We start from the raw sequence: 25,612 nt of genomic DNA on the forward strand, positions 1-25,612 counted from the left end.
TAACAGACAACTAGTCTTCTCCTGTCCACACAGTGGAGGTAACAGACAACTAGTCTTCTCCTGTCCACACAGTGGAGGTAACAGACAGTTAGTCTTCTCCTGTCCACACAGTGGAGGTAACGGACAACTAGTCTTCTCCTGTCCACACAGTGGAGGTAACAGACAACTAGTCTTCTCCTGTCCACACAGTGGAGGTAACAGACAGCTAGTTTTCTCCTGTCCACACAGTGGAGGTAACAGACAACTAGTCCTCTCCTGTCCACACAGTGGAGGTAACAGACAGCTAGTCTTCTCCTGTCCACACAGTGGAGGTAACAGACAGCTAGTCTTCTCCTGTCCACACAGTGGAGGTAACAGACAGCTAGTCTTCTCCTGTCCACACAGTGGAGGTAACAGACAACTAGTCTTCTCCTGTCCACACAGTGGAGGTAACAGACAGCTGCCGATCAGGTCTACTGTATTACTAAACTGTTCTCGCCCAGATGATCTCTCTCTCTCTTTCTCTTTTGTTGTAAATATGTATATACTATTGTTAAAGTTTGTATTGTTTCATTTGCATGTTTTATTCACACCTGCAATGTCGGAGCTCGCAGCTGAAGAATTTCACTGTACCCTGCAACTACATCTGGGTCCCTGTGCATGTGACTAATAAAACCCAATCTTATATCTCTCTCTCTCGCTTATGCAGAGCTGTGTTCAGAAGGGTAGAGCTGTATTCATTAGGGTAGAGCTGTGCTCAGAAGGGTAGAGCTGTGTTCAGAAGGGTAAAGCTGTATTCATTAGGGTAGAGCTGTGTTCAGAAGAGTAGAGCTGTGTTCAGAAGGGTAGAGCTGTGTTCAGAAGAGTAGAGCTGTGCTCAGAAGGCTAGAGCTGTGTTCAGAAGGGTAGAGCTGTGTTCAGAAGGATAGAGCTGTGCTCAGAAGGCTAGAGCTGTGTTCAGAAGGGTAGAGCTGTGTTCAGAAGGATAGAGCTGTATTCATTAGGGTAGAGCTGTGTTCAGAAGAGTAGAGCTGTGTTCAGAAGGGTAGAGCTGTGTTCAGAAGTGTAGAGCTGTGTTCAGAAGGGTAGAGCTGTGTTCAGAAGGGTAGAGCTGTGCTCAGAAGGGTAGAGCTGTGTTCAGAAGGGTAGAGCTGTGCTCAGAAGGGTAGAGCTGTGCTCAGAAGGGTAGAGCTGTGTTCAGAAGGATAGAGCTGTGCTCAGAAGGACAGAGCTGTGTTCAGAAGGGTAGAGCTGTGTTCAGAAGGATAGAGCTGTATTCATTAGGGTAGAGCTGTGTTCAGAAGAGTAGAGCTGTGTTCAGAAGGGTAGAGCTGTGTTCAGAAGGGTAGAGCTGTATTCAGAAGGGTTGAGCTGTGTTCAGCCTTCCATGTAGCTCAGTTGGTAGAGCATGGTGTTTGCAACACCAGGGTTGTGGGTTCGATTCCCACGGGGGGCCAGCACAGAAAAAAATGTATGAAATTGTTTGAAATGTATGCATTCACTACTGTAAGTCGCTCTGGATAAGAGCGTCTGCTAAAATGACTAAAATGTAAATGTAAAAGGGTAGAGCTGTGTTCAGAAGGGTAGAGCTGTGTTCAGAAGGGTAGAGCTGTGCTCAGAGGGTAGAGTTGTGTTCAGAAGGGTAGAGCTGTGTTCAGAAGGGTAGAGCTGTGCTCAGAAGGGTAGAGCTGTGTTCAGAAGGGTAGAGCTGTGTTCAGAAGGGTAGAGCTGTGTTCAGAAGGGTAGAGCTGTGTTCAGAAGGGTAGAGCTGTGTTCAGAAGGGTAGAGCTGTGCTCAGAAGGCTAGAGCTGTGTTCAGAAGGGTAGAGCTGTGTTCAGAAGGATAGAGCTGTGCTCAGAAGGCTAGAGCTGTGTTCAGAAGGGTAGAGCTGTGTTCAGAAGGATAGAGCTGTATTCATTAGGGTCGAGCTGTGTTCAGAAGAGTAGAGCTGTGTTCAGAAGGGTAAAGCTGTATTCATTAGGGTAGAGCTGTGTTCAGAAGAGTAGAGCTATGTTCAGAAGGGTAGAGCTGTGTTCAGAAGGGTAGAGCTGTGTTCAGAAGGGTAGAGCTGTGTTCAGAAGGGTAGAGCTGTGCTCAGAAGGGTAGAGCTGTGTTCAGAAGGGTAGAGCTGTGCTCAGAAGGGTAGAGCTGTGTTCAGAAGGATAGAGCTGTGCTCAGAAGGACAGAGCTGTGTTCAGAAGGGTAGAGCTGTGTTCAGAAGGATAGAGCTGTATTCATTAGGGTAGAGCTGTGTTCAGAAGAGTAGAGCTGTGTTCAGAAGGGTAGAGCTGTGTTCAGAAGGGTAGAGCTGTATTCAGAAGGGTAGAGCTGTGTTCAGAAGGGTAGAGCTGTGTTCAGAAGGGTAGAGCTGTGTTCAGAAGGGTAGAGCTGTGCTCAGAGGGTAGAGCTGTGCTCAGAAGGGTAGAGCTGTGTTCAGAAGGGTAGAGCTGTGTTCAGAAGGGTAGAGCTGTGCTCAGAAGGGTAGAGCTGTGTTCAGAAGGGTAGAGCTGTGTTCAGAAGGGTAGAGCTGTGTTCAGAAGGGTAGAGCTGTGTTCAGAAGGGTAGAGCTGTGTTCAGAAGGGTAGAGCTGTGTTCAGAAGGGTAGAGCTGTGCTCAGAAGGGTAGAGCTGTGATCTCAGAAGGGTAGAGCTGTGTTCAGAAGGGTAGAGCTGTGTTCAGAAGGGTAGAGCTGTGTTCAGAAGGGTAGAGCTGTGTTCAGAAGGGTAGAGCTGTGTTCAGAGGGTAGAGCTGTGCTCAGAGGGTAGAGCTGTGCTCAGAGGGTAGAGCCGTGTTCAGAGGGTAGAGCTGTGCTCAGAGGGTAGAGCTGTGTTCAGAGGGTAGAGCTGTGTTCAGAAGGGTAGAGCTGTGTTCAGAGGGTAGAGCTGTGTTCAGAGGGTAGAGCTGTGTTCAGAAGGATAGAGCTGTGTTCAGAGGGTAGAGCTGTGCTCAGAGGGTAGAGCTGTGCTCAGAAGGGTAGAGCTGTGTTCAGAAGGGTAGAGCTGTGTTCAGAGGGTAGAGCTGTGCTCAGAGGGTAGAGCTGTGTTCAGAGGGATAGAGCTGTGTTCAGAAGGATAGAGCTGTGTTCAGAGGGTAGAGCTGTGTTCAGTAGCAGTAGTGTTCAGGAGAAGTCCTGGCAACATGTGGATGGATTAGTTTAATCTTCCATGAAGGTGACGTTAATAATTCATTCTGAACCAATCTGGTTTCCCTCCCTCGTGTTCCTCTGATTCGGGCCGGCAAGGCCGCTAGCGAGGCGAGGAGAGGGATAAGCGAGGAGAGGAGAGGCAAGGGACATCGTCTCTGCATCCTAAGACAGGGAGGAAGGGGAAAAGGATAATCGGGGAAAATTCACACCACTGAAGGCTGTAGATAATGTAGGGGAAAATTCACACCACTGAAGGCTGTAGATAATGTAGGGGAAAACTTCACACCACTGAAGGCTGTAGATAATGTAGGGGAAAACTTCACACCACTGAAGGCTGTAGATAATGTAGGGGAAAATTCACACCACTGAAGGCTGTAGATAATGTAGGGGAAAATTCACACCACTGAAGGCTGTAGATAATGTAGGGGAAAATTCACACCACTGAAGGCTTTAGATAATGTAGGGGAAAACTTCACACCACTGAAGGCTGTAGTTAATGTAGCCTGTCCAATGGAGGCCTCCATAATATTTCTAAAATGCTCTTCTGCAGGGCACGTACTGTACTGACAGGGCACGTAAACCCCCTCTCGGTTGTCAATGGCAACCTTTATCTCCCGTCCTCACCTGCCGTTGCTAGACTTGTTTTTTCGGTCTTAGCGTGCTTCTTCTGAAAGCTTACTGGAGAAAGAAACAACAAACAGGACTGCTAGTGGTGACTCAAACACCCCAGCTCTCTCATTTAAAACTGGTAAACACCATTAACCCTTTAAATTCCCCCAGCCCATCACAGCTGGCCACCTTGGCCTGCACTGGGCAATAATGAGAAAAGGCTTTTAAGGAATCAATAGGTAAACTAGCAGACTGCCTCACACCTCTCCCTCACACCTCTCTCCCTTTCTCCTCTCCCTCTTTCCTCTCTCCCTTTCTCCTCTCCCTCTTTCCTCTCTCCTCACACCTCTCCCTCTTTCCTCTCTCCCTCATACCTCTCCCTCTTTCCTCTCTCCCTCATACCTCTCCCTCTTTCCTCTCTCCTCACACCTCTCCCTCTTTCCTCTCTCCCTCACACCTCTCCCTCTTTCCTCTCTCCCTCACACCTCTCCCTCTTTCCTCTCTCCTCACACCTCTCCCTCTTTCCTCTCTCCCTCATACCTCTCCCTCTTTCCTCTCTCCCTCATACCTCTCCCTCTTTCCTCTCTCCCTCATACCTCTCCCTCTTTCCTCTCTCCCTCATACCTCTCCCTCTTTCCTCTCTCCCTCATACCTCTCCCTCTTTCCTCTCTCCCTCATACCTCTCCCTCTTTCCTCTCTCCCTCATACCTCTCCCTCTTTCCTCTCTCCCTTTCTTTTCTTTTCTTTTTCTCTCTCTCTCTCTCTCTCTCTCTCTCTCTCTCCCTCTCTCTCTCTCTCTCTCTCTCTCTCTCTCTCTCTCTCTAATTGGCGCTGGAGGGATGGCTGCTGTTTTACAGGCTCTGAACCAACTCTTCTGGACACCAGAACAGTGATTACTCACCTCAAACTGTTTCTTTTTTACATGTACCTGAATACAACAGGTGTAGTAGACCTCACAGTGAAATGCTGAATACAACAGGTGTAGTAGACCTTACAGTGAAATGCTGAATACAACAGGTGTAGTAGACCTTACAGTGAAATGCTGAATACAACAGGTGTAGTAGACCTCACAGTGAAATGCTGAATACAACAGGTGTAGTAGACCTCACAGTGAAATGCTGAATACAACAGGTGTAGTAGACCTTACAGTGAAATGCTGAATACAACAGGTGTAGTAGACCTCACAGTGAAATGCTGAATACAACAGGTGTAGTAGACCTTACAGTGAAATGCTGAATACAACAGGTGTAGTAGACCTTACAGTGAAATGCTGAATACAACAGGTGTAGTAGACCTCACAGTGAAATGCTGAATACAACAGGTGTAGTAGACCTTACAGTGAAATGCTGAATACAACAGGTGTAGTAGACCTTACAGTGAAATGCTGAATACAACAGGTGTAGTAGACCTTACAGTGAAATGCTGAATACAACAGGTGTAGTAGACCTTACAGTGAAATGCTGAATACAACAGGTGTAGTAGACCTTACAGTGAAATGCTGAATACAACAGGTGTAGTAGACCTTACAGTGAAATGCTGAATACAACAGGTGTAGTAGACCTCACAGTGAAATGCTGAATACAACAGGTGTAGTAGACCTCACAGTGAAATGCTGAATACAACAGGTGTAGACCTTACAGTGAAATGCTGAATACAACAGGTGTAGTAGACCTTACAGTGAAATGCTGAATACAACAGGTGTAGTAGACCTTACAGTGAAATGCTGAATACAACAGGTGTAGTAGACCTTACAGTGAAATGCTGAATACAACAGGTGTAGTAGACCTTACAGTGAAATGCTGAATACAACAGGTGTAGTAGACCTTACAGTGAAATGCTGAATACAACAGGTGTAGTAGACCTTACAGTGAAATGCTGAATACAACAGGTGTAGTAGACCTTACAGTGAAATGCTGAATACAACAGGTGTAGTAGACCTTACAGTGAAATGCTGAATACAACAGGTGTAGTAGACCTTACAGTGAAATGCTGAATACAACAGGTGTAGTAGACCTTACAGTGAAATGCTGAATACAACAGGTGTAGTAGACCTTACAGTGAAATGCTGAATACAACAGGTGTAGACCTTACAGTGAAATGCTTACTTACAAACCCTTAACCAACAATGCAGTTTTAAGAACAAAAACTGTTGAGAAAGTATTTACTAAAATAAACTGAAGTAAAAAATAATTAATTCAAAAAGAAGAAATTGAAAAATAACAAATAATGAAAGAGCAACATTAAAATAGTTCATTGAGGTAATATGTACAGTACGTGTGGGGGGGGGGGTGTCAATGCAAATAGTCTTATTAAGAAGCCTTGTTATTTTTATGTAATTTTATTGTGTTACTTTTTATTAAATGTTTTAATTTATTTAGTAAATATTTTCTTAACTCTATTTCTTGAACAGCGTTGTTGGTTAAGGGCTTGTAACTAAGCATTTCACGGTAAGGTCTACACCTGTTGTATTCGGCGCATGTGACAAATAAAATGTGATTTGATTTGATAAACTGTCTTCTTTGATCCATAAATGAAAACTGCGGGTGAAGTGGGGGTAAACACTGGGGGTGAAGTGGGGGTGAACACTGGGGGTGAACACTGTGGGTGAAGTGGGGGTGCACACTGGGGGTGAAGTGGGGGTGAACACTGGGGGTGAAGTGGGGGTGAACACTGGGGGTGAACACTGTGGGTGAAGTGGGGGTGAACACTGGGGGTGAAGTGGGGGTGAAGTGGGGGTGAACACTGGGGCCGGAGTAGGGGTGAACACTGGGGGTGAAGTGGGGGTGAACACTGGGGGTGAAATGGGGGTGAACACTGGGGGTGAAGTGGGGGTGAACACTGGGGGTGAAGTGGGGGTGAACACTGGGGGTGAGGTGGGGGTGAAGTGGGGGTGAACACTGGGGGTGAAATGGGGGTGAACACTGGGGGTGAAGTGGGGGTGAACACTGGGGGGGAAGTGGACGTCGCAGTAGTAGAGTTGTAACCCCAGCAATTTGTGAAATTCTGTTATATGAAATTACGTCAAGGTATGCAGGAAGGGTATATCCATCACTCTCCATATGGTAGGAAGACCGGCAGCATGTCTAGGTGTGTTGTTAATGGCAGCATATCTAGGTCTGTTGTTAATGGCAGCATATCTAGGTGTGTTGTTAATGGCAGCATATCTAGGTGTGTTGTTAATGGCAGCATATCTAGGTGTGTTGTTAATGGCAGCATATCTAGGTCTGTTGTTAATGGCAGCATATCTAGGTCTGTTGTTAATACAATGGCTGCATATCTAGGTCTGTTGTTAATGGCAGCATATCTAGGTCTGTTGTTAATGGCAGCATATCTAGGTGTGTTGTTAATGGCAGCATATCTAGGTGTGTTGTTAATGGCAAGATATCTAGGTTTGTTGTTAATGGCAGCATATCTAGGTGTGTTGGTACTGGCAGCATATCTAGGTGTGTTGTTAATATAATGGCAGCATATCTAGGTGTGTTGTTAATGGCAGCATATCTAGGTGTGTTGTTAATATAATGGCAGCATATCTAGGTGTGTTGTTAATGGCAGCATATCTAGGTGTGTTGTTAATGGCAGCATATCTAGGTGTGTTGTTAATATAATGTCAGCATATCTAGGTGTGTTGTTAATATAATGGCAGCATATCTAGGTGTGTTGTTAATATAATGTCAGCATATCTAGGTGTGTTGTTAATATAATGGCAGCATATCTAGGTGTGTTGTTAATATAATGGCAGCATATCTAGGTGTGTTGTTAATACAATGGCAGCATATCTAGGTGTGTTGTTAATACAATGGCAGCATATCTAGGTGTGTTGTTAATACAATGGCAGCATATCTAGGTGTGTTGTTAATATAATGGCAGCATATCTAGGTGTGTTGTTAATATAATGGCAGCATATCTAGGTGTGTTGTTAATATAATGGCAGCATATCTAGGTGTGTTGTTAATATAATGGCAGTCTCAGACATCAATACACATGCTTAAGGCCCGATGCTCCACTTGGTGTGATGAGGCCCGAGCTCCACTTGATGTGATGAGGCCTCATGCTCCACTTGGTGCGATGCTCCACTTGATGTGATGAGGCCTCATGCTCCACTTGGTGTGATGCTCCACTTGGTGTGATGCCTGATGCTCCACTTGGTGTGATGAGGCCCGATGCTGCACTTGGTGTGATGAGGCCCGATGCTGCACTTGGTGTGATGAGGCCCGATGCTGCACTTGGTGTGATGAGGCCTGATGCTCCACTTGGTGTGATGCTCCACTTGGTGTGATGCTCCACTTGGTGTGATGCTCCATTTGGTGTGATGAAGCCTGATGCTCCACTTGGTGTGATGCTCCACTTGGTGTGAATAGGCTCGATGCTCCACATGGTGTGATGAGGCCCGATGCTCCACTTGGTATGATGAGGCCCGATGCTCCACTTGGTGTGATGAGGCCTGATGCTCCACTTGGTGTGATGAGGCCCGATGCTCCACTTGGTATGATGAGGCCCGATGCTCCACATGGTGTGATGAGGCCCGATGCTCCACTTGGTGTGATGCTCAACTTGGTATGATGAGGCCCGATGCTCCACTTGGTGTGATGAGGCCCGATGCTCCACTTGGTGTGTTGAGGCCTGATGCTCCACTTGGTGTGATGAGGCCCGAGTCTCCACTTGGTGGGATGCTCCACTTGGTGTGATGAGGCCCAAGGCTCCACTTGGTGTGATGAGGCCCGATGCTCCACTTGGTGTGATGAGGCCAGAGAGAGAGAAGATTTAAATACTTGTAAACTATTTCACTCTGTTCAGTAAAGTCTCAAGCCAAGCTTGGAGGTGGTGCAGGCATCGTTCATACATTCTAACAGGTGTGCATCCATTTACATGACATTACAGTTGTGCTTTGATTATTCTGATCTAGCATCAACAGTCCTGAAGGATATTCATAAGGCTGTGGGTGGATAAACAACAGTGTATCTTGACCAGACCACCTATTATTGATTAAAGGAAGGCCAGCCAGGGAGAGAGGGAGAGGGAGGGAGAGAGAGGGAGAGAGGTAGAGAGAGGTAGAGAGGAGAGAGAGAGTAGAAGGAGAGAGAGATGTAGAGAGAGGTAGAGAGAGGCAGAGAGAGGCAGAGAGAGAGAGAGAGAGAGAGAAACTACAGACGGTAGAGGCCTTTGGTGTTTCCTGGTCGTGCTAGACTAGAGGCACACTTACCAGAAATAAATAATAATAGCTACCCTACTCCACAACACATGAAACATTGAACAGGCTCTATGCACGCCAGGCCAGCAGGGTAGTATCTTCTCTTTGAAAGTCAAGTGGATGATGGTTGAGTTTCTGACTCACTCCACAATTTATATTCTTCTTTCCTTCATTTTTTCCCAACAATAGAGTATCTATCTGTTCTTTTAAAAGTCAAGTTTGTTGCTCTTGAAAAACCCAATTTTTTACATTACATTTTAGTCATTTAGCAGACGCTCTTATCCAGAGCAATTTACAATTAGTGCATTCAGTCATAGTCAGTACATTCTTCCTCAATAAAGTAGCTCAGCAAAGTCAGTGCTAGTAAAAGGGAAATGATGTTGAGTGTTAGTTCATAAAAGGGTGGGTGGAGGAGGTACTGTGGGATTATTTAACATACTCTTTGAAGATGTAAGGTTTCAGATGTTTTCTGAAGATGGGCAGGGACTCTGCTGTCCTAACTTCTGGGGGAAGTTGGTTCCACCATTGGGGTGTTTTTGCAGGGTCACACCAAGGTTTTTTGTGCTCTACAATCTTGGTTTCATCAGACCAGAGAATCTTGTTTCTCATGGTCTGAGAGTCTTTAGCTGCCTTTTGGCAACGTCCAAACGGATTGTCATGTGCCTTTTACTGAGGAGTGGCTTCCTTCAGACCACTTTACCATAAAGGCCTGATTGGTGGAGTGCTGCAGAGATGGTTGTCCTTCTGGAAGGTTCTCCCATCTCCACATAGGAATTCTAGAGCTCTGTCAGAGTGACCATTGGGTTCTTGGTCACCTCCATGACCTAGGCCATTCTCCTCCGATTGCTCAGTTTGGCCGGGCAGCCAGTCTTGGTGGTTCCAAACTTCTTCCATTTAAAAATTATGTATGCCACTGTGTTCTTGGGGACCTTCAATGCTGCAGACATTTTTTGGTGCCCTTCCCCAGATCTGTGCCTCGACACATTCCTGTCTCGGAGCTCTACGGACAATTCCTTCAACCTCAAGGATGATCAATGGAAACAGGATGCATCTGAGCTCAATTTCAAGTCTCATAGCAAAGGGTCTGAATACTTATGTAAATAAGGTATTTCTGTTTTTTATTAGTAATACATTTGCAAAAAATAAATAAAAACTGTTTTTGCTTTGTCATGATGGGGTATTGTGTGTAGATTGCTGAGAAAAAATTTATATTTAATCCATTTTAGAATAAGGCTGTAATATAATAAAATGTGGAAAAAGGGAAGGGGTCTGAATACTTTCCGAATGCACTGTAAACCATCAACTTTGTGAATACCATTGGTGTTTAATATGAGGGTTTCATCATGAACTACCCCCCTCCCCCCTAATAAATATATTTAGTATATATTTTTTTTTTTATGACAGGAAATGAGTTTTTAAACAGCAACATTTTCTCTCAGCCTCGTGGCAAAATGTGTACAATAGCATGATATTAGCTATAAAACTGCACATTTTCTCTCAGTTTAATAGCAACATGTGTAGAATAGCAGGGAATTATCTCTAAAACAGTAAGATTTTCTCTCAGCCTCATGGCAAAATATTTACAATAGCATGAGATTAGCTATAAAAGTGCTCAGGTTCTCTCCGCCCCATGGCAACAAAAACAGACGTAAACTGCTCTAAGCCACTATCCCCACTCCCTGACACCAGTCATGGAGAAAATAAATTGCTAAATGAAGTTAGTGGTTGAAGGCACTAAATTAATTTCCTGGTCACCTGCAGAGAACTGTGATCCGTGACTATTATAGGGGCGTTGCAATTACACCCGCTAATTACCTTCTACTCCCCCCCGGGTGTTTCCAGAACAACTAACCTGAGGCTGTACCCAAATGGCACCATATTACCTGTATAGTGCACTACTTTTGACCAGGGCCCGTTGGATGCCATTTGGGACGCTGGCCTAGTTTATTGTGTCTGGGATTCTGATTACGAGTCTGGGAGATTGTCAGAGTGCATCATAGGGGTTTTATGGATGAAGAATTGACTTGAGCTCTTAGAAATGAATCGCAACGATACTTTCGTATAGGGAAGGTGGAGCCATTTGGGTACAGCCTCAGGTTAGATGCGAGTACAGTCAGAGGACCTGAAAGATGAAATCAACGTTCAGCATGAGATGGAATTCACAGCTCAATAATCACTACGACTACGAGTAGGCTGGGGAATTTATAACTCAAGGTAGTAGTGAAGTATTCTGCTATAACTCAAGGTAGTATTGAAGTATTCCGCTATAACTCAAGGTAGTAGTGAAGTATTCTGCTATAACTCAAGGTAGTAGTGAAGTATTCTGTTATAACTCAAGGTAGTAGTGAAGTATTCTGCTATAACTCAAGGTAGTAGTGAAGTATTCTGTTATAACTCAAGGTAGTACATTTACATTTTAGTCATTTAGCAGACGCTCTTATCCAGAGCGACTTAGAGTAGTGAATGCATACATTTCATACATTTTTTTTGTATATATATTTTTTGTACTGGCTCCCCGTGGGAATCAAACCCACAACCCTGGCATTGCACACACCATGCTGGCATTGCAAACACCATGCTCTACCAACTGAGCCACAGGGAAGTAGTATTCTGCTATAACTCAAGGTAGTATTGAAGTATTCTGTTTTAACTCAAGGTAGTATTGGGGCAGCAGATAGCCTAGTGGTTTGAGAGTTGGGCCAGTAACCGAAAGGTTGCTGGATCGAATCCCCGAGCTGACAAGGTAAAAATCTGTCATTCTGCCCCAGATCAAGGCAGTTAACCCACTGGCCGTCATTGTAAATAAGAATTTGTTCTTAACTGACTTGCCTAGTTAAATAAAGGTTACACACAGTATTGAAGTATTCCATTATAACTCAAGGTTGTATTGAAGTATTCTGTTATAACTGAAGGTTGTATTGAAGTATTCTGTTATAACTCAAGGTAGTATTGCAGTATTCTGTTATAACTCAAGGTAGTATTGCAGTATTCTGTTATAACTCAAGGTAGTATTTAAGTATTCTGTTATAACTCAAGGTAGTATTGAAGTATTCTGTTATAACTCAAGGTAGTGGTGAAGTATTATGTTATAACTCAAGGTAGTGGTGAAGTATTCTGTTATAACTCAAGGTAGTGGTGAAGTATTCTGTATAAAACTGGACATCAAGTGAAAACCGCAAAGGGAAGTAATATAACAACAAAATCCTCTGAATATATTAGTTGAACTAGTGCAACTACCTGCCCGTGTGATAGACTCCATCGATACACTTTTATAATCTGAACATAAAGGATTATGGTATCCATGCAGGTGTTGCTGTATGGTTTCCTTTGTTATTGTGTTTTGAGGAAAGAAAATATATTTTAGCAATAAATGTTATTGCACCTCTGAGGACCTGTTACGCTGCTACTTGGACACAGACTGTTTGATTAAAGACTATATCAAGCTTCAGCCTCAAGTGTGTCTCTGAAGCTATAAGGAAATAAAGCCTTCTCAGAGAGAGGGAGAAAGAAAAAGAGAGGGGGAGAGAGAGAGGAAGAGAGAGAGCGACATCGAGAGAGAGATAGAGAGAGATTGTGGTGGACCTCCCCTGGAGCTTGTCATCCCTGGTCCCTCCAGCAACCTCACACCTCATTACCCTTCATATTGCACCCCTGACCCAAAAAGAGCCAGGCTGCCCACCTCGCCCTGCCCCAGCATGCCTCAGGATGCGTTCCAAATGGCGACTTAATCCCCATAGGGCTCTGAAGGGCTCAAAAGTAGTGCACTTTAAAGGGAATAGAGTTCCATTTGGGACGCTCGACCAGCCTGATCTGGCCCAGTCGGACCCTCCAGTGAAGTGGCGCTCTCAACCGACTCCGGCCGCCCGGCCAGATCGATGGACCCACCTAGGGGGTGATGATAGAGACATGATGCAGCCACTCATAGTGATGGAACATCGATCCTGAGGAGAGAGAGAGATAGAGAGATTGAGAGGGGTGGCGATAGTGAGACAGAGAAATATATATATATATATACAGTTGAAGTCGGAAGTTTACATACACCTTAGCCAAAAACATTTAAACTCAGTTTTTCAGAATTCCTGACATTTAATCCTAGTAAATATTCCCTGTCTTAGGTCAGTTAGGATCACACCTTTATTTTAAGAATGTGAAATGTCAGAATAATAGTAGAGAGAATGATTTAATTCTGTCACGTCCTGACCAGTAAAGGGGTTATTTGTTATTGTAGTTTGGTCAGGACGTGGCAGGGGTGTGTTTGTTTAGAGTGTTTCAGGGTTTGTTGGGCTATGTTCTTATTTAAGAGGGGTGTTTGTTTAGAGTGGTTCGGGGTTTGTTGGGTTATGTTCTTGTTAGTTTATTTCTATGTTAGTTCTAGTATGTCTATTTGTATGTGGTGTTTGTTGGGTTGACCTTCAATTGGAAGCAGCTGCTCCTAGTTGTTTTTTCTATGGGATTTTGTGGGTAGTTGTTCCTTGTTTAGTGTTTGTTGCACCTGACAGGACTGTGTCGTTTTGTTCTTTTTACGTATTTAGTTGTTTCTCCTTCTTCAAAATAAAAAGAAGATGAGTATACATATTCCCGCTGCGTTTTGGTCCAATCCATACGACAACCGTGACAATTTCAGCTTTTTATTTCTTTCATCACATTCCCAGTGGATCAGAAGTTTACATACACTCAATTTGTATTTGGTAGCATTGCCTTTAAATTGTTTAACTTGGGTCAAACGTTTTGGGTAGCCTTCCACAAGCTTCCCACAATAAGTTGGGTGAATTTTGGCCCATTCCTCCTGACAGAGCTGGTGTAATTGAGTCAGGTTTGTAGGCCTCGCACATGCTTTTTCAGTTCTGCCCACAAGTTTTCTATTGGATTGAGGTCAGGGCTTTGTCATGGCCACTCCAATACCTTGACTTTGTTGTATTTAAGCCATTTTGCCACAACTTTGGAATTATGCTTGGGGTCATTGTCCATTTGGAAGACCCATTTGCGACCAAGCTTTAACTTCCTGACTGATGTCTTGAGATGTTGCTTCAAAATATCCACATAATTTTCCTCGCTCATGATGCCATCTATTTTGTGATGTGCACCAGGCCCTCCTGCAGCAAAGCACCCCCACAACATGATGCTGCCACCCACGTGCTTCATGGTTGGGATGGTGTTCTTCGGCTTGCAAGCATCCCCCTTTTTCCTCCAAACATTACGATGGTCATTATGGCCAAACAATTCTATATTTGTTTCATCAGACCAGAGGACATTTCTCCAAAAAGTACGATCTTTATCCCCATGTGCAGTTGCAAACAGTAGTCTGGCTTTTTTATGGCGGTTTTGGAGCAGTGGCTTCTTCCTTGCTGAGTGGCCTTTCAGGTTATGGCGATATAGGACTCGTTTTACTGTGGATATAGATACTTTTGTACCTGTTTCCTGCAGCATCTTCACAAGGTCCTTTGCTGTTGTTCTGGGATTGATTTGCACTTTTCACACCAAAGTACGTACATCTCTAGGAGACAGAATGCGTCTCCTTCCTGAGCGGTATGACGGCTGCGTGGTCCCATGGTGTTTATACTTGCGTACTATTGTTTGTACAGATGAATGTGGTACCTTCAGGCGTTTGGAAATTTCTCCCAAGGAAGAACCAGACTTGTGGAGGTCTACAATCTTTTTTCTGAGTTCTTGGCAGATTTCTTTAGATTTTCCCATGATGTCAAGCAAAGAGGCACTGAGTTTGAAGGTAGGCCTTGAAATACATCCACAGGTACACCTCCAATTGACTCAAATTATGTAAATTAGCCTATCAGAAGCTTCTAAAGCCATGATATCATTTTCTAGAATTTTCCAAGCTGTTTAATTAAAGGCACAGTCAATTTAGTGTATGTAAACTTCTGACCCACTGGAATTGTGATACAGTGAATTATAAGTGAAATGATCTGTCTGTAAACAATTGTTGGAAAAATTACTTTGTCATGCACAAAGTAGATGTCCTAACCGACTTGCCAAAACTATAGTTTGTTAACAAGAAATTTGTGGAGTGGTTGAAAAATGAGTTTTAATGACTCCAACCTAAGTGTATGTAAACTTCCAACTTCAAATATATATATATATATATATATATATATATATATATATATATATATATATATATATATATAGAGAGAGATAGATAGATAGATAGATAGATAGATAGATAGATAGATAGATAGATAGATAGATAGATAGATAGATAGATAGATAGATAGATAGATAGATAGATAGATAGATAGATAGATAGATAGATAGATAGATAGATAGATAGATAGATAGATAGATAGATAGATAGATAGATAGATAGATAGATAGATAGATAGATAGATAGATAGATAGATAGATAGATAGATAGATAGATAGATAGATAGATAGATAGATAGATAGAAATTCAGCATTTCACTGTAAGGTCTACTACACCTGTTGTATTCAGCATTTCACTGTAAGGTCTACTACACCTGTTGTATTCAGCATTTCACTGTAAGGTCTACTACACCTGTTGTATTCAGCATGTCACTGTAAGGTCTACTACACCTGTTGTATTCAGCATGTCACTGTAAGGTCTACTACACCTGTTGTATTCAGCATTTCACTGTAAGGTCTACTACACCTGTTGTATTCAGCATTTCACTGTAAGGTCTACTACACCTGTTGTATTCAGCATTTCACTGTAAGGTCTACTACACCTGTTGTATTCAGCATTTCACTGTAAGGTCTACTACACCTGTTGTATTCAGCATTTCACTGTAAGGTCTACACCTGTTGTATTCAGCATTTCACTGTAAGGTCTACACCTGTTGTATTCAGCATTTCACTGTAAGGTCTACACCTGTTGTATTCAGGTACATGTAAAAAAGAAACAGTTTGAGGTGAGTAATCACTGTTCTGGTGTCCAGAAGAGTTGGTTCAGAGCCTGTAAAACAGCAGCCATCCCTCCAGCGCCAATTAGAGAGAGAGAGAGAGAGAGAGAGAGAGAGAGATAGGGAGAGAGAGGGAGAGAGAGGGAGAGAGAGAGAGAGAGAGAGAGAGAGAGAGAGAGAGAGAGAGAGAGAGAGAGAGAGAGAGAGAGAGAGAGAGAGAGAGATATAAAAACGGGGTTCTGAAAAGTAAGATAAGGCGAGGGTGAATTAAGAGGGGAGGAGGGGGAGGAGGCGGAGACGGTCAAAGGCACTTCCTGAAGAGAATTCTGAATTGATTTAATGAAGCAGCAGACTGTATTTCATGAGGCAAGAGGGACAGACCAGACCAGACTAGAGGGACAGTCCAGACCGGACCAGACAAAATAGGTTCACAGTTAACTACATAGCAGTTTGGTCAAACGAGGTAGTTTAGTACAGGCTGAGTCTCCAACTGGATCTTGTCACAGAGCCACAATTACAAAGTCATTTGTGTCACAGCTTCAACAGTTAACTAAAGCTTGACTCCTCTTCTCTCTGCCACACTGCTGTTCCTGTTCAGCATCCACTAAAACCTCTCAGCTTAACTCACCACTGGGAACACATGTTTTTCTGTTATGCGATTCAGCTAGCTGCTTGAGGATTGTTCCTCCTGGTTAATCATACAGTAATCAGAGGATTGTTCCTCCTGGTTAGGGAATCATACAGTAATCAGAGGATTGTTCCTCCTGGTTACTCATACAGTAATCAGAGGATTGTTCCTCCTGGTTAATCATACAGTAATCAGAGGATTGCTCCTCCTGGTTAGGGAATCATACAGTAATCAGAGGATTGTTCCTCCTGGTTAATCATACAGTAATCAGAGGATTGTTCCTCCTGCTTAATCATACAGTAATCAGAGGATTGTTCCTCCTGGTTAATTACACAGTAATCAGAGGATTGTTCCTCCTGGTTAATCATACAGTAATCAGAGGATTGTTCCTCCTGGTTACTCATACAGTAATCAGAGGATTGTACCTCCTGGTTAATCACACAGTAATCAGAGGAATGTTCCTCCTGGTTAGGGAATCATACAGTAATCAGAGGATTGTTCCTCCTGGTTAATCATACAGTAATCAGAGGATTGTTCCTCCTGGTTAATCATACAGTAATCAGAGGATTGCTCCTCCTGGTTAATCATACAGTAATCAGAGGATTGTACTCCTGGTTAATCATACAGTAATCAGAGGATTGTTCCTCCTGGTTAATCATACAGTACTCAGAGGATTGTTCCTCCTGGTTAATCATACAGTAATCAGAGGATTGTTCCTCCTGGTTAGGGAATCATACAGTAATCAGAGGATTGTTCCTCCTGGTTACTCATACAGTAATCAGAGGATTGTTCCTCCTGGTTAATCATACAGTAATCAGAGGATTGCTCCTCCTGGTTAGGGAATCATACAGTAATCAGAGGATTGTTCCTCCTGGTTAATCATACAGTAATCAGAGGATTGTTCCTCCTGCTTAATCATACAGTAATCAGAGGATTGTTCCTCCTGGTTAATTACACAGTAATCAGAGTATTGTTCCTCCTGGTTAATCATACAGTAATCAGAGGATTGTTCCTCCTGGTTACTCATACAGTAATCAGAGGATTGTACCTCCTGGTTAATCATACAGTAATCAGAGGAATGTTCCTCCTGGTTAATCATACAGTAATCAGAGGATTGTTCCTCCTGGTTAATCATACAGTAATCAGAGGATTGTTCCTCCTGGTTAATCATACAGTAATCAGAGGATTGCTCCTCCTGGTTAATCATACAGTAATCAGAGGATTGTTCCTCCTGGTTAATCATACAGTAATCAGAGGATTGTTCCTCCTGGTTAATCATACAGTACTCAGAGGATTGTTCCTCCTGGTTAATCATACAGTAATCAGAGGATTGTTCCTCCTGGTTAGGGAATCATACAGTAATCAGAGGATTGTTCCTCCTGGTTACTCATACAGTAATCAGAGGATTGTTCCTCCTGGTTAATCATACAGTAATCAGAGGATTGTTCCTCCTGGTTAGGGAATCATACAGTAATCAGAGGATTGTTCCTCCTGGTTAGGGAATCATACAGTACTCAGAGGATTGTTCCTCCTGGTTACGCATACAGTAATCAGAGGATTGTTCCTCCTGGTTAATCATACAGTAATCAGAGGATTGTTCCTCCTGGTTAATCATACAGTAATCAGAGGATTGGTCCTCCTGGTTAATCATACAGTAATCAGAGGATTGTACCTCCTGCTTAATCATACAGTAATCAGAGGATTGTACCTCCTGGTTAATCATACAGTAATCAGAGGATTGTTCCTCCTGGTTAATCATACAGTAATCAGAGGATTGTACCTCCTGGTTAATCATACAGTAATCAGAGGATTGTTCCTCCTGGTTAATCATACAGTAATCAGAGGATTGTTCCTCCTGGTTAATCATACAGTAATCAGAGGATTGTACCTCCTGGTTAATCATACAGTAATCAGAGGGAATGAACAGGCCTGGAGCACAGTACTTAGTCCTTCCTCTAACGCAGCTGTGTAATGGAAATGTGTTACTTCAAGAGAAAAGCACGCTTTGCCCCAGATAAATGTGCAAGTGTTTGCCTTGCACAACACTTTCTCTCTATCCTCGCCATAAACACTGTTATGTAATTTTATTTACTGTTTCCCCCCAATTATTCACCCATATTTAATTTTTTTTCAATTTTTTTTTTTTCTTTTTTACAATATTTCTATGTCATCACCACCAGCTCTGTGACTGGATAATATGGTTGCCCTTCATTCTAATGATAACATCCTCACTATGGATGAAATGCAGGATTGTTGCTTCTCTACATGTTGGTATTAGGTCTAGGTTTGATAATAGATTAACTACATGTTGGTATTAGGTCTAGGTTTGATAATAGATTAACTACATGTTGGTATTAGGTCTAGGTTTGATAATAGATTAACAACATGTTGGTATTAGGTCTAGGTTTGATAATATATTAACTACTGCACATGTTGGTATTAGGTCTAGGTTTGATAATTGATTAACTACATGTTGGTATTAGGTCTAGGTTTGATAATAGATTAACTACATGTTGGTATTAGGTTTGATGATAGATTAACTACATGTTGGTATTAGGTCTAGGTTTGATGATAGATTAACTACATGTTGGTATTAGGTCTAGGTTTGATAATAGATTAACTAAATGTTGGTATTAGGTCTAGGTTTGATTATAGATTAACTACATGTTGGTATTAGGTCTAGGTTTGATGATAGATTAACTACATGTTGGTATTAGGTCTAGGTTTGATGATAGATTAACTACATGTTGGTATTAGGTCTAGGTTTGATATATATATTAACTACTGCACATGTTGGTATTAGGTCTAGGTTTGATAATAGATTAACTAAATGTTGGTATTAGGTCTAGGTTTGATTATAGATTAACTACATGTTGGTATTAGGTCTAGGTTTGATGATAGATTAACTACATGTTGGTATTAGGTCTAGGTTTGATGATAGATTAACTACATGTTGGTATTAGGTCTAGGTTTGATAATAGATTAACTACATGTTGGTATTAGGTCTAGGTTTGATAATGGATTAACTACATGTTGGTATTAGGTTTGATGATAGATTAACTACATGTTGGTATTAGGTCTAGGTTTGATGATAGATTAACTACATGTTGGTATTAGGTCTAGGTTTGATAATAGATTAACTACATGTTGGTATTAGGTCTAGGTTTGATTATAGATTAACTACATGTTGGAATTAGGTCTAGGTTTGATAAGAGATTAACTACATGTTGGTATTAGGTCTAGGTTTGATGATAGATTAACTACATGTTGGTATTAGGTCTAGGTTTGATAATAGATTAACTACATGTTGGTATTAGGTCTAGGTTTGATGATAGATTAACTACATGTTGGTATTAGGTCTAGGTTTGATGATAGATTAACTACATGTTGGTATTAGGTCTAGGTTTGATAATAGATTAACTACATGTTGGTATTAGGTCTAGGTTTGATTATAGATTAACTACATGTTGGTATTAGGTCTAGGTTTGATTATAGATTAACTACATGTTGGTATTAAGTCTAGGTTTGATAATAGATTAATTACATGTTGGTATAAGGTCTAGGTTTGATGATAGATTAACTACATGTTGGTATTAGGTCTAGGTTTGATGATAGATTAACTACATGTTGGTATTAGGTCTAGGTTTGATAATAGATTAACTACATGTTGGTATTAGGTCTAGGTTTGATAATAGATTAACTACATGTTGGTATTAGGTCTAGGTTTGATGATAGATTAACTACATGTTGGTATTAGGTCTAGGTTTGATAATAGATTAACTACATGTTGGTATTAGGTCTAGGTTTGATTATAGATTAACTACATGTTGGAATTGGGTCTAGGTTTGATGATAGATTAACTACATGTTGGTATTAGGTCTAGGTTTGATAATAGATTAACTACATGTTGGTATTAGGTCTAGGTTTGATTATAGATTAACTACATGTTGGAATTAGGTCTAGGTTTGATAAGAGATTAACTACATGTTGGTATTAGGTCTAGGTTTGATTATAGATTAACTACATGTTGGTATTAAGTCTAGGTTTGATAATAGATTAATTACATGTTGGTATTAGGTCTAGGTTTGATGATAGATTAACTACATGTTGGTATTAGGTCTAGGTTTGATGATAGATTAACTACATGTTGGTATTAGGTCTAGGTTTGATAATAGATTAACTACATGTTGGTATTAGGTTTGATGATAGATTAACTACATGTTGGTATTAGGTCTAGGTTTGATGATAGATTAACTACATGTTGGTATTAGGTCTAGGTTTGATGATAGATTAACTACATGTTGGTATTAGGTCTAGGTTTGATATAGATTAACTACATGTTGGTATTAGGTCTAGGTTTGATAATAGATTAACTACATGTTGGTATTAGGTCTAGGTTTGATAATAGATTAACTACATGTTGGTATTAGGTCTAGGTTTGATAATAGATAACTACATGTTGGTATTAGGTCTAGGTTTGGTCTAGGTTTGTAATAGATTAACTACATGTTGGTATTAGGTCTAGGTTTGATTAGTCTAGTTGTAATAGATTAACTACATGTTGGTATTAGGTTTGATAATAGATTAACTACATGTTGGTATTAGGTTATAATAGATTAACTACATGTTGGTATTAGGTCTAGGTTTGATAGATTAACTACTGTTGGTATTAGGTCTAGGTTTGATATAGATTAACTACATGTTGGTATTAGGTCTAGGGTATAGTCAAGTTGATAATAGATTAACTACATGTTGGTATTAGGTCTAGGTTTGATAATAGATTAACTACATGTTGGTATTAGGTCTAGGTTTGATAATAGATTAACTACATGTTGGTATTAGGTCTAGGTTTGATGATAGATTAACTAGATGTTGGTATTAGGTCTAGGTTTGATGATAGATTAACTACATGTTGGTATTAGGTCTAGGTTTGATAATAGATTAACTACATGTTGGTATTAGGTCTAGGTTTGATAATAGATTAACTACATGTTGGTATTAGGTCTAGGTTTGATAATAGATTAACTACATGTTGGTATTAGGTCTAGGTTTGATAATAGATTAACTACATGTTGGTATTAGGTCTAGGTTTGATAATAGATTAACTACATGTTGGTATTAGGTCTAGGTTTGATGATAGATTAACTACATGTTGGTATTAGGTCTAGGTTTGATGATAGATTAACTACATGTTGGTATTAGGTCTACAGTACTCATTCTGTGACGTGACAGACGGTCTCATTCACCAACCTGATCTCAGAGCATTTCGTATTATTCGGTACGTAAATCCAACATTCCATTTTGTGTGATATGTTACGTTTCGTATGGTATGTATTAATTTGAGGATGTACATCATCCATTTCGTATATGATATGTTACAAATTGCATTTCGTATGATATGTTACAAATTTGCTAAATGTACATTATGGTACCAATTTGCAAATGTATGTTATGTTACGAATGCCAATTTGTTGTGTTAACATTAGCTAGGTGGCAAAAGCTAAATGTGGCTAAGATTAGTTAAGGTTAAGGTTAGGAGCTAGGTTAAAGTGTTAAAGTTAGGGTTAGCGGAAATGTTAGCTAAATGGGTTAAGTAAGTCTTATGTAACCATACCAAACGTAACATATCATACTAATCTGAGTGGAGCATATTTACATTTACTATGTTACATCTCATCTATGAGACCAGGCTGCATTCAGAGATAATTCCGCTCTCTTGATCATGATCCCTGTGATATTCAGAATGCACTGACCCCACAGGCATCTGGTTTCATCAAACCGGATAATCAACGTAATTAAGTAATCAAATCAACTTAATTATGGTTGTTAGGAGCTGAACAATGCATACTTCAGACAGAGGCACACCAGGTTCCCCTCCCTCATTCTCTTAGATAACAAAAATAGTTAATTTGCTCAGTCCTCCCGCTCTGTCTGTCTGTCTGTCTGTCTGTGTGTGTGAGAAAGATTTAGGAGTTAATTGCTCAGTGGTTGGTCCCACTGCTCTGGTGCTCCGAATCACGTCCCCTCCACCCTGACATGGACGTCATGTTGATGGAGGTAATCAGAGATGGCAGCTAACAGAAGAGCCAGTCAGTACACCCAGGTGTGCAGCGGCCATTTTGATTTTGACAGACATTAATTTAGACCAGCAGGCGTCATGGAGGAGCAGGGCGGTGAAACAGCTGTCAGCCAGCATTGTGTGTGTGCGTGTGTGTTCGTGTGTGATGTGTGATAGTTTCATCTGTCTGGGGGGGGGGGGGGGGGGGGGGGGCGGGGGACGGCCGGGGGGGGCAGTGGTGTTCAGTCAGATCCTGAAATCCTAATGTAACCTACCATGGGCCTGAACCCCTAATGCACCCTACCATGGGTCTGAACCCCTAATGTTACCTACCATGGGCCTGAACCCCTAATGTAACCTGTCATGGGTCTGAACCCCTAATGTAACCTACCATGGGTCTGAACCCCTAATGTAACCTACCATGGGTCTGAACCCCTAATGTAACCTACCATGGGTCTGAACCCCTAATGTTACCTGTCATGGGTCTGAACCCCTAATGTAACCTACCATGGGTCTGAACCCCTAATGTAACCTGTCATGGGTCTGAACCCCTAATGCAACCTACCATGGGTCTGAACCCCTAATGTAACCTACTATGGGTCTGAACCCCTAATGTAACCTACCATGGGCCTGAACCCCTAATGTAACCTGTCATGGGTCTGAACCCCTAATGTAACCTACCATGGGCCTGAACCCCTAATGTAACCTACCATGGGTCTGAACCCCTAATGTTACCTACCATGGGCCTGAACCCCTAATGTAACCTACCATGGGCCTGAACCCCTAATGTAACCTACCATGGGCCTGAACCCCTAATGTAACCTACCATGGGCCTGAACCCCTAATGTAACCTACCATGGGTCTGAACCCCTAATGTTACCTACCATGGGCCTGAACCCCTAATGTAACCTGTCATGGGTCTGAACCCCTAATTTAACCTACCATGGGCCTGAACCCCTAATGTTACCTGTCATGGGTCTGAACCCCTAATGTAACCTACCATGGGTCTGAACCCCTAATGTAACCTGTCATGGGTCTGAACCCCTAATGTAACCTACCATGGGTCTGAACCCCTAATGTAACCTACCATGGGTCTGAACCCCTAATGTAACCTGTCATGGGTCTGAACCCCTAATGTTACCTGTCATGGGCCTGAACCCCTAATGTAACCTGTCATGGGTCTGTACCCCTAATGTAACCTACCATGGGTCTGAACCCCTAATGTAACCTGTCATGGGTCTGAACCCCTAATGTAACCTGCCATGGGTCTGAACCCCTAATGTAACCTGCCATGGGGGGGGGGGGGGGGTCAGTGGTGTTCAGTCAGATCCTGAAATCCTAATGTAACCTACCATGGGCCTGAACCCCTAATGTACCCTACCATGGGTCTGAACCCCTAATGTAACCTACCATGGGTCTGAACCCCTAATGTAACCTGTCATGGGTCTGAACCCCTAATGTAACCTACCATGGGTCTGAACCCCTAATGTAACCTACCATGGGTCTGAACCCCTAATATAACCTACCATGGGCCTGAACCCCTAATGACCCTACCATGGGTCTGAACCCCTAATGTAACCTACCATGGGTCTGAACCCCTAATGTAACCTACCATGGGTCTGAACCCCTAATGCAACCTACCATGGGTCTGAACCCCTAATGTAACCTGCCATGGGTCTGAACCCCTAATGTAACCTGTCATGGGTCTGAAGTTCATATAGTATATAGTATATAGTGTTGTAATTATGTGCAAATAGTTAAAGTACTAAAAGGAAATTAATAAACATAAATATTGGTTGTATTTACAATGGAGTTTGTTCTTCACTGGTTGCCCTTTTCTTGTGACAACCGATCACATATCTTGCTGCTGTGATGTCACACTGTGGTATTTTACTCTCTCTCTCTCTCTCTCTCTCTCTCCATTTCTCCTCCCCCTCACTCTCTCTCTCTCTCTCTCTCTCTCTCTCTCTCTCTCTCTCTCTCTCTCTCTTTCTCTCTCTCTATCCCCTCCCATCTATACCCCTCTAGTCTACAGTGGCAGATTCCTCTGACTTTAGCAGTGGGGAATTCAACTTACAAATCATCAGAAGTCATCCTCTGGATCTCCAATAAAACAGGTACCTTCTAACTGCCTCACTTCACATCTGCTCTCATCCAAACCACAACCATGGTAACCACTAGAGGTATCACCACAACCATAGTAACCACTAGAGGTATCACCACAACCATAGTAACCACTAGAGGTATCACCACAACCATAGTAACCACTAGAGGTATCACCACAACCATAGTAACCACTAGAGGTATCACCACAACCATAGTAACCACTAGAGGTATCACCACAACCATGGTAACCATTAGAGGTATCACCACAACCATAGTAACCACTAGAGGTATCACCACAACCATAGTAACCACAGAGGTATCACCACAACCATAGTAACCACTAGAGGTATCACCACAACCATGGTAACCACTAGAGGTATCACCACAACCATAGTAACCACAAGAGGTATCACCACAACCATAGTAACCACTAGAGGTATCACCACAACCATAGTAACCACTAGAGGTATCACCACAACCATGGTAACCACTAGAGGTATCACCACAACCATAGTAACCACTAGAGGTATCACCACAACCATGGCAACCACTAGAGGTATCACCACAACCATGGCAACCACTAGAGGTATCACCACAACCATAGTAACCACTAGAGGTATCACCACAACCATAGTAACCACTAGAGGTATCACCACAACCATGGCAACCACTAGAGGTATCACCACAACCATAGTAACCAGTGGAGGTATCACCACAACCATGGCAACCACTAGAGGTAGCACCACAACCATGGCAACCACTAGAGGTATCACCACAACCATGGCAACCACTAGAGGTATCAGCACAACCATGGTAACCACTAGAGGTATCACCCAACCATGGTAACCACTAGAGGTATCACCACAACCATGGCAACCACTAGAGGTATCAGCACAACCATGGTAACCACTAGAGGTATCACCACAACCATGGTAACCACTAGAGGTATCACCACAACCATGGTAACCACTAGAGGTATCACCACAACCATGGTAACCACTAGAGGTATCACCACAACCATAGT

At 42.3% G+C, this 25,612-nt stretch overlaps 1 protein-coding gene across 1 annotated transcript in view; it reads left to right on the forward strand.

Moving 5' to 3' along the window:
- LOC106595568 (thyrotropin-releasing hormone-degrading ectoenzyme) overlaps positions 1–25,612 on the forward strand; it is a 410,422-nt gene that overhangs the window by 301,692 nt on the left and 83,118 nt on the right. Inside the window, 1 exon segment of the mRNA XM_082978004.1 lies at positions 24,511–24,599. Coding sequence (XP_082834130.1) covers positions 24,511–24,599 — 89 coding nt within the window.

The sequence above is a fragment of the Salmo salar genome, chromosome 07 (genome assembly GCF_965601325.2).
Source record: "Salmo salar chromosome 07, fSalSal1, whole genome shotgun sequence".
Lineage (NCBI taxonomy): Eukaryota > Metazoa > Chordata > Actinopteri > Salmoniformes > Salmonidae > Salmo > Salmo salar.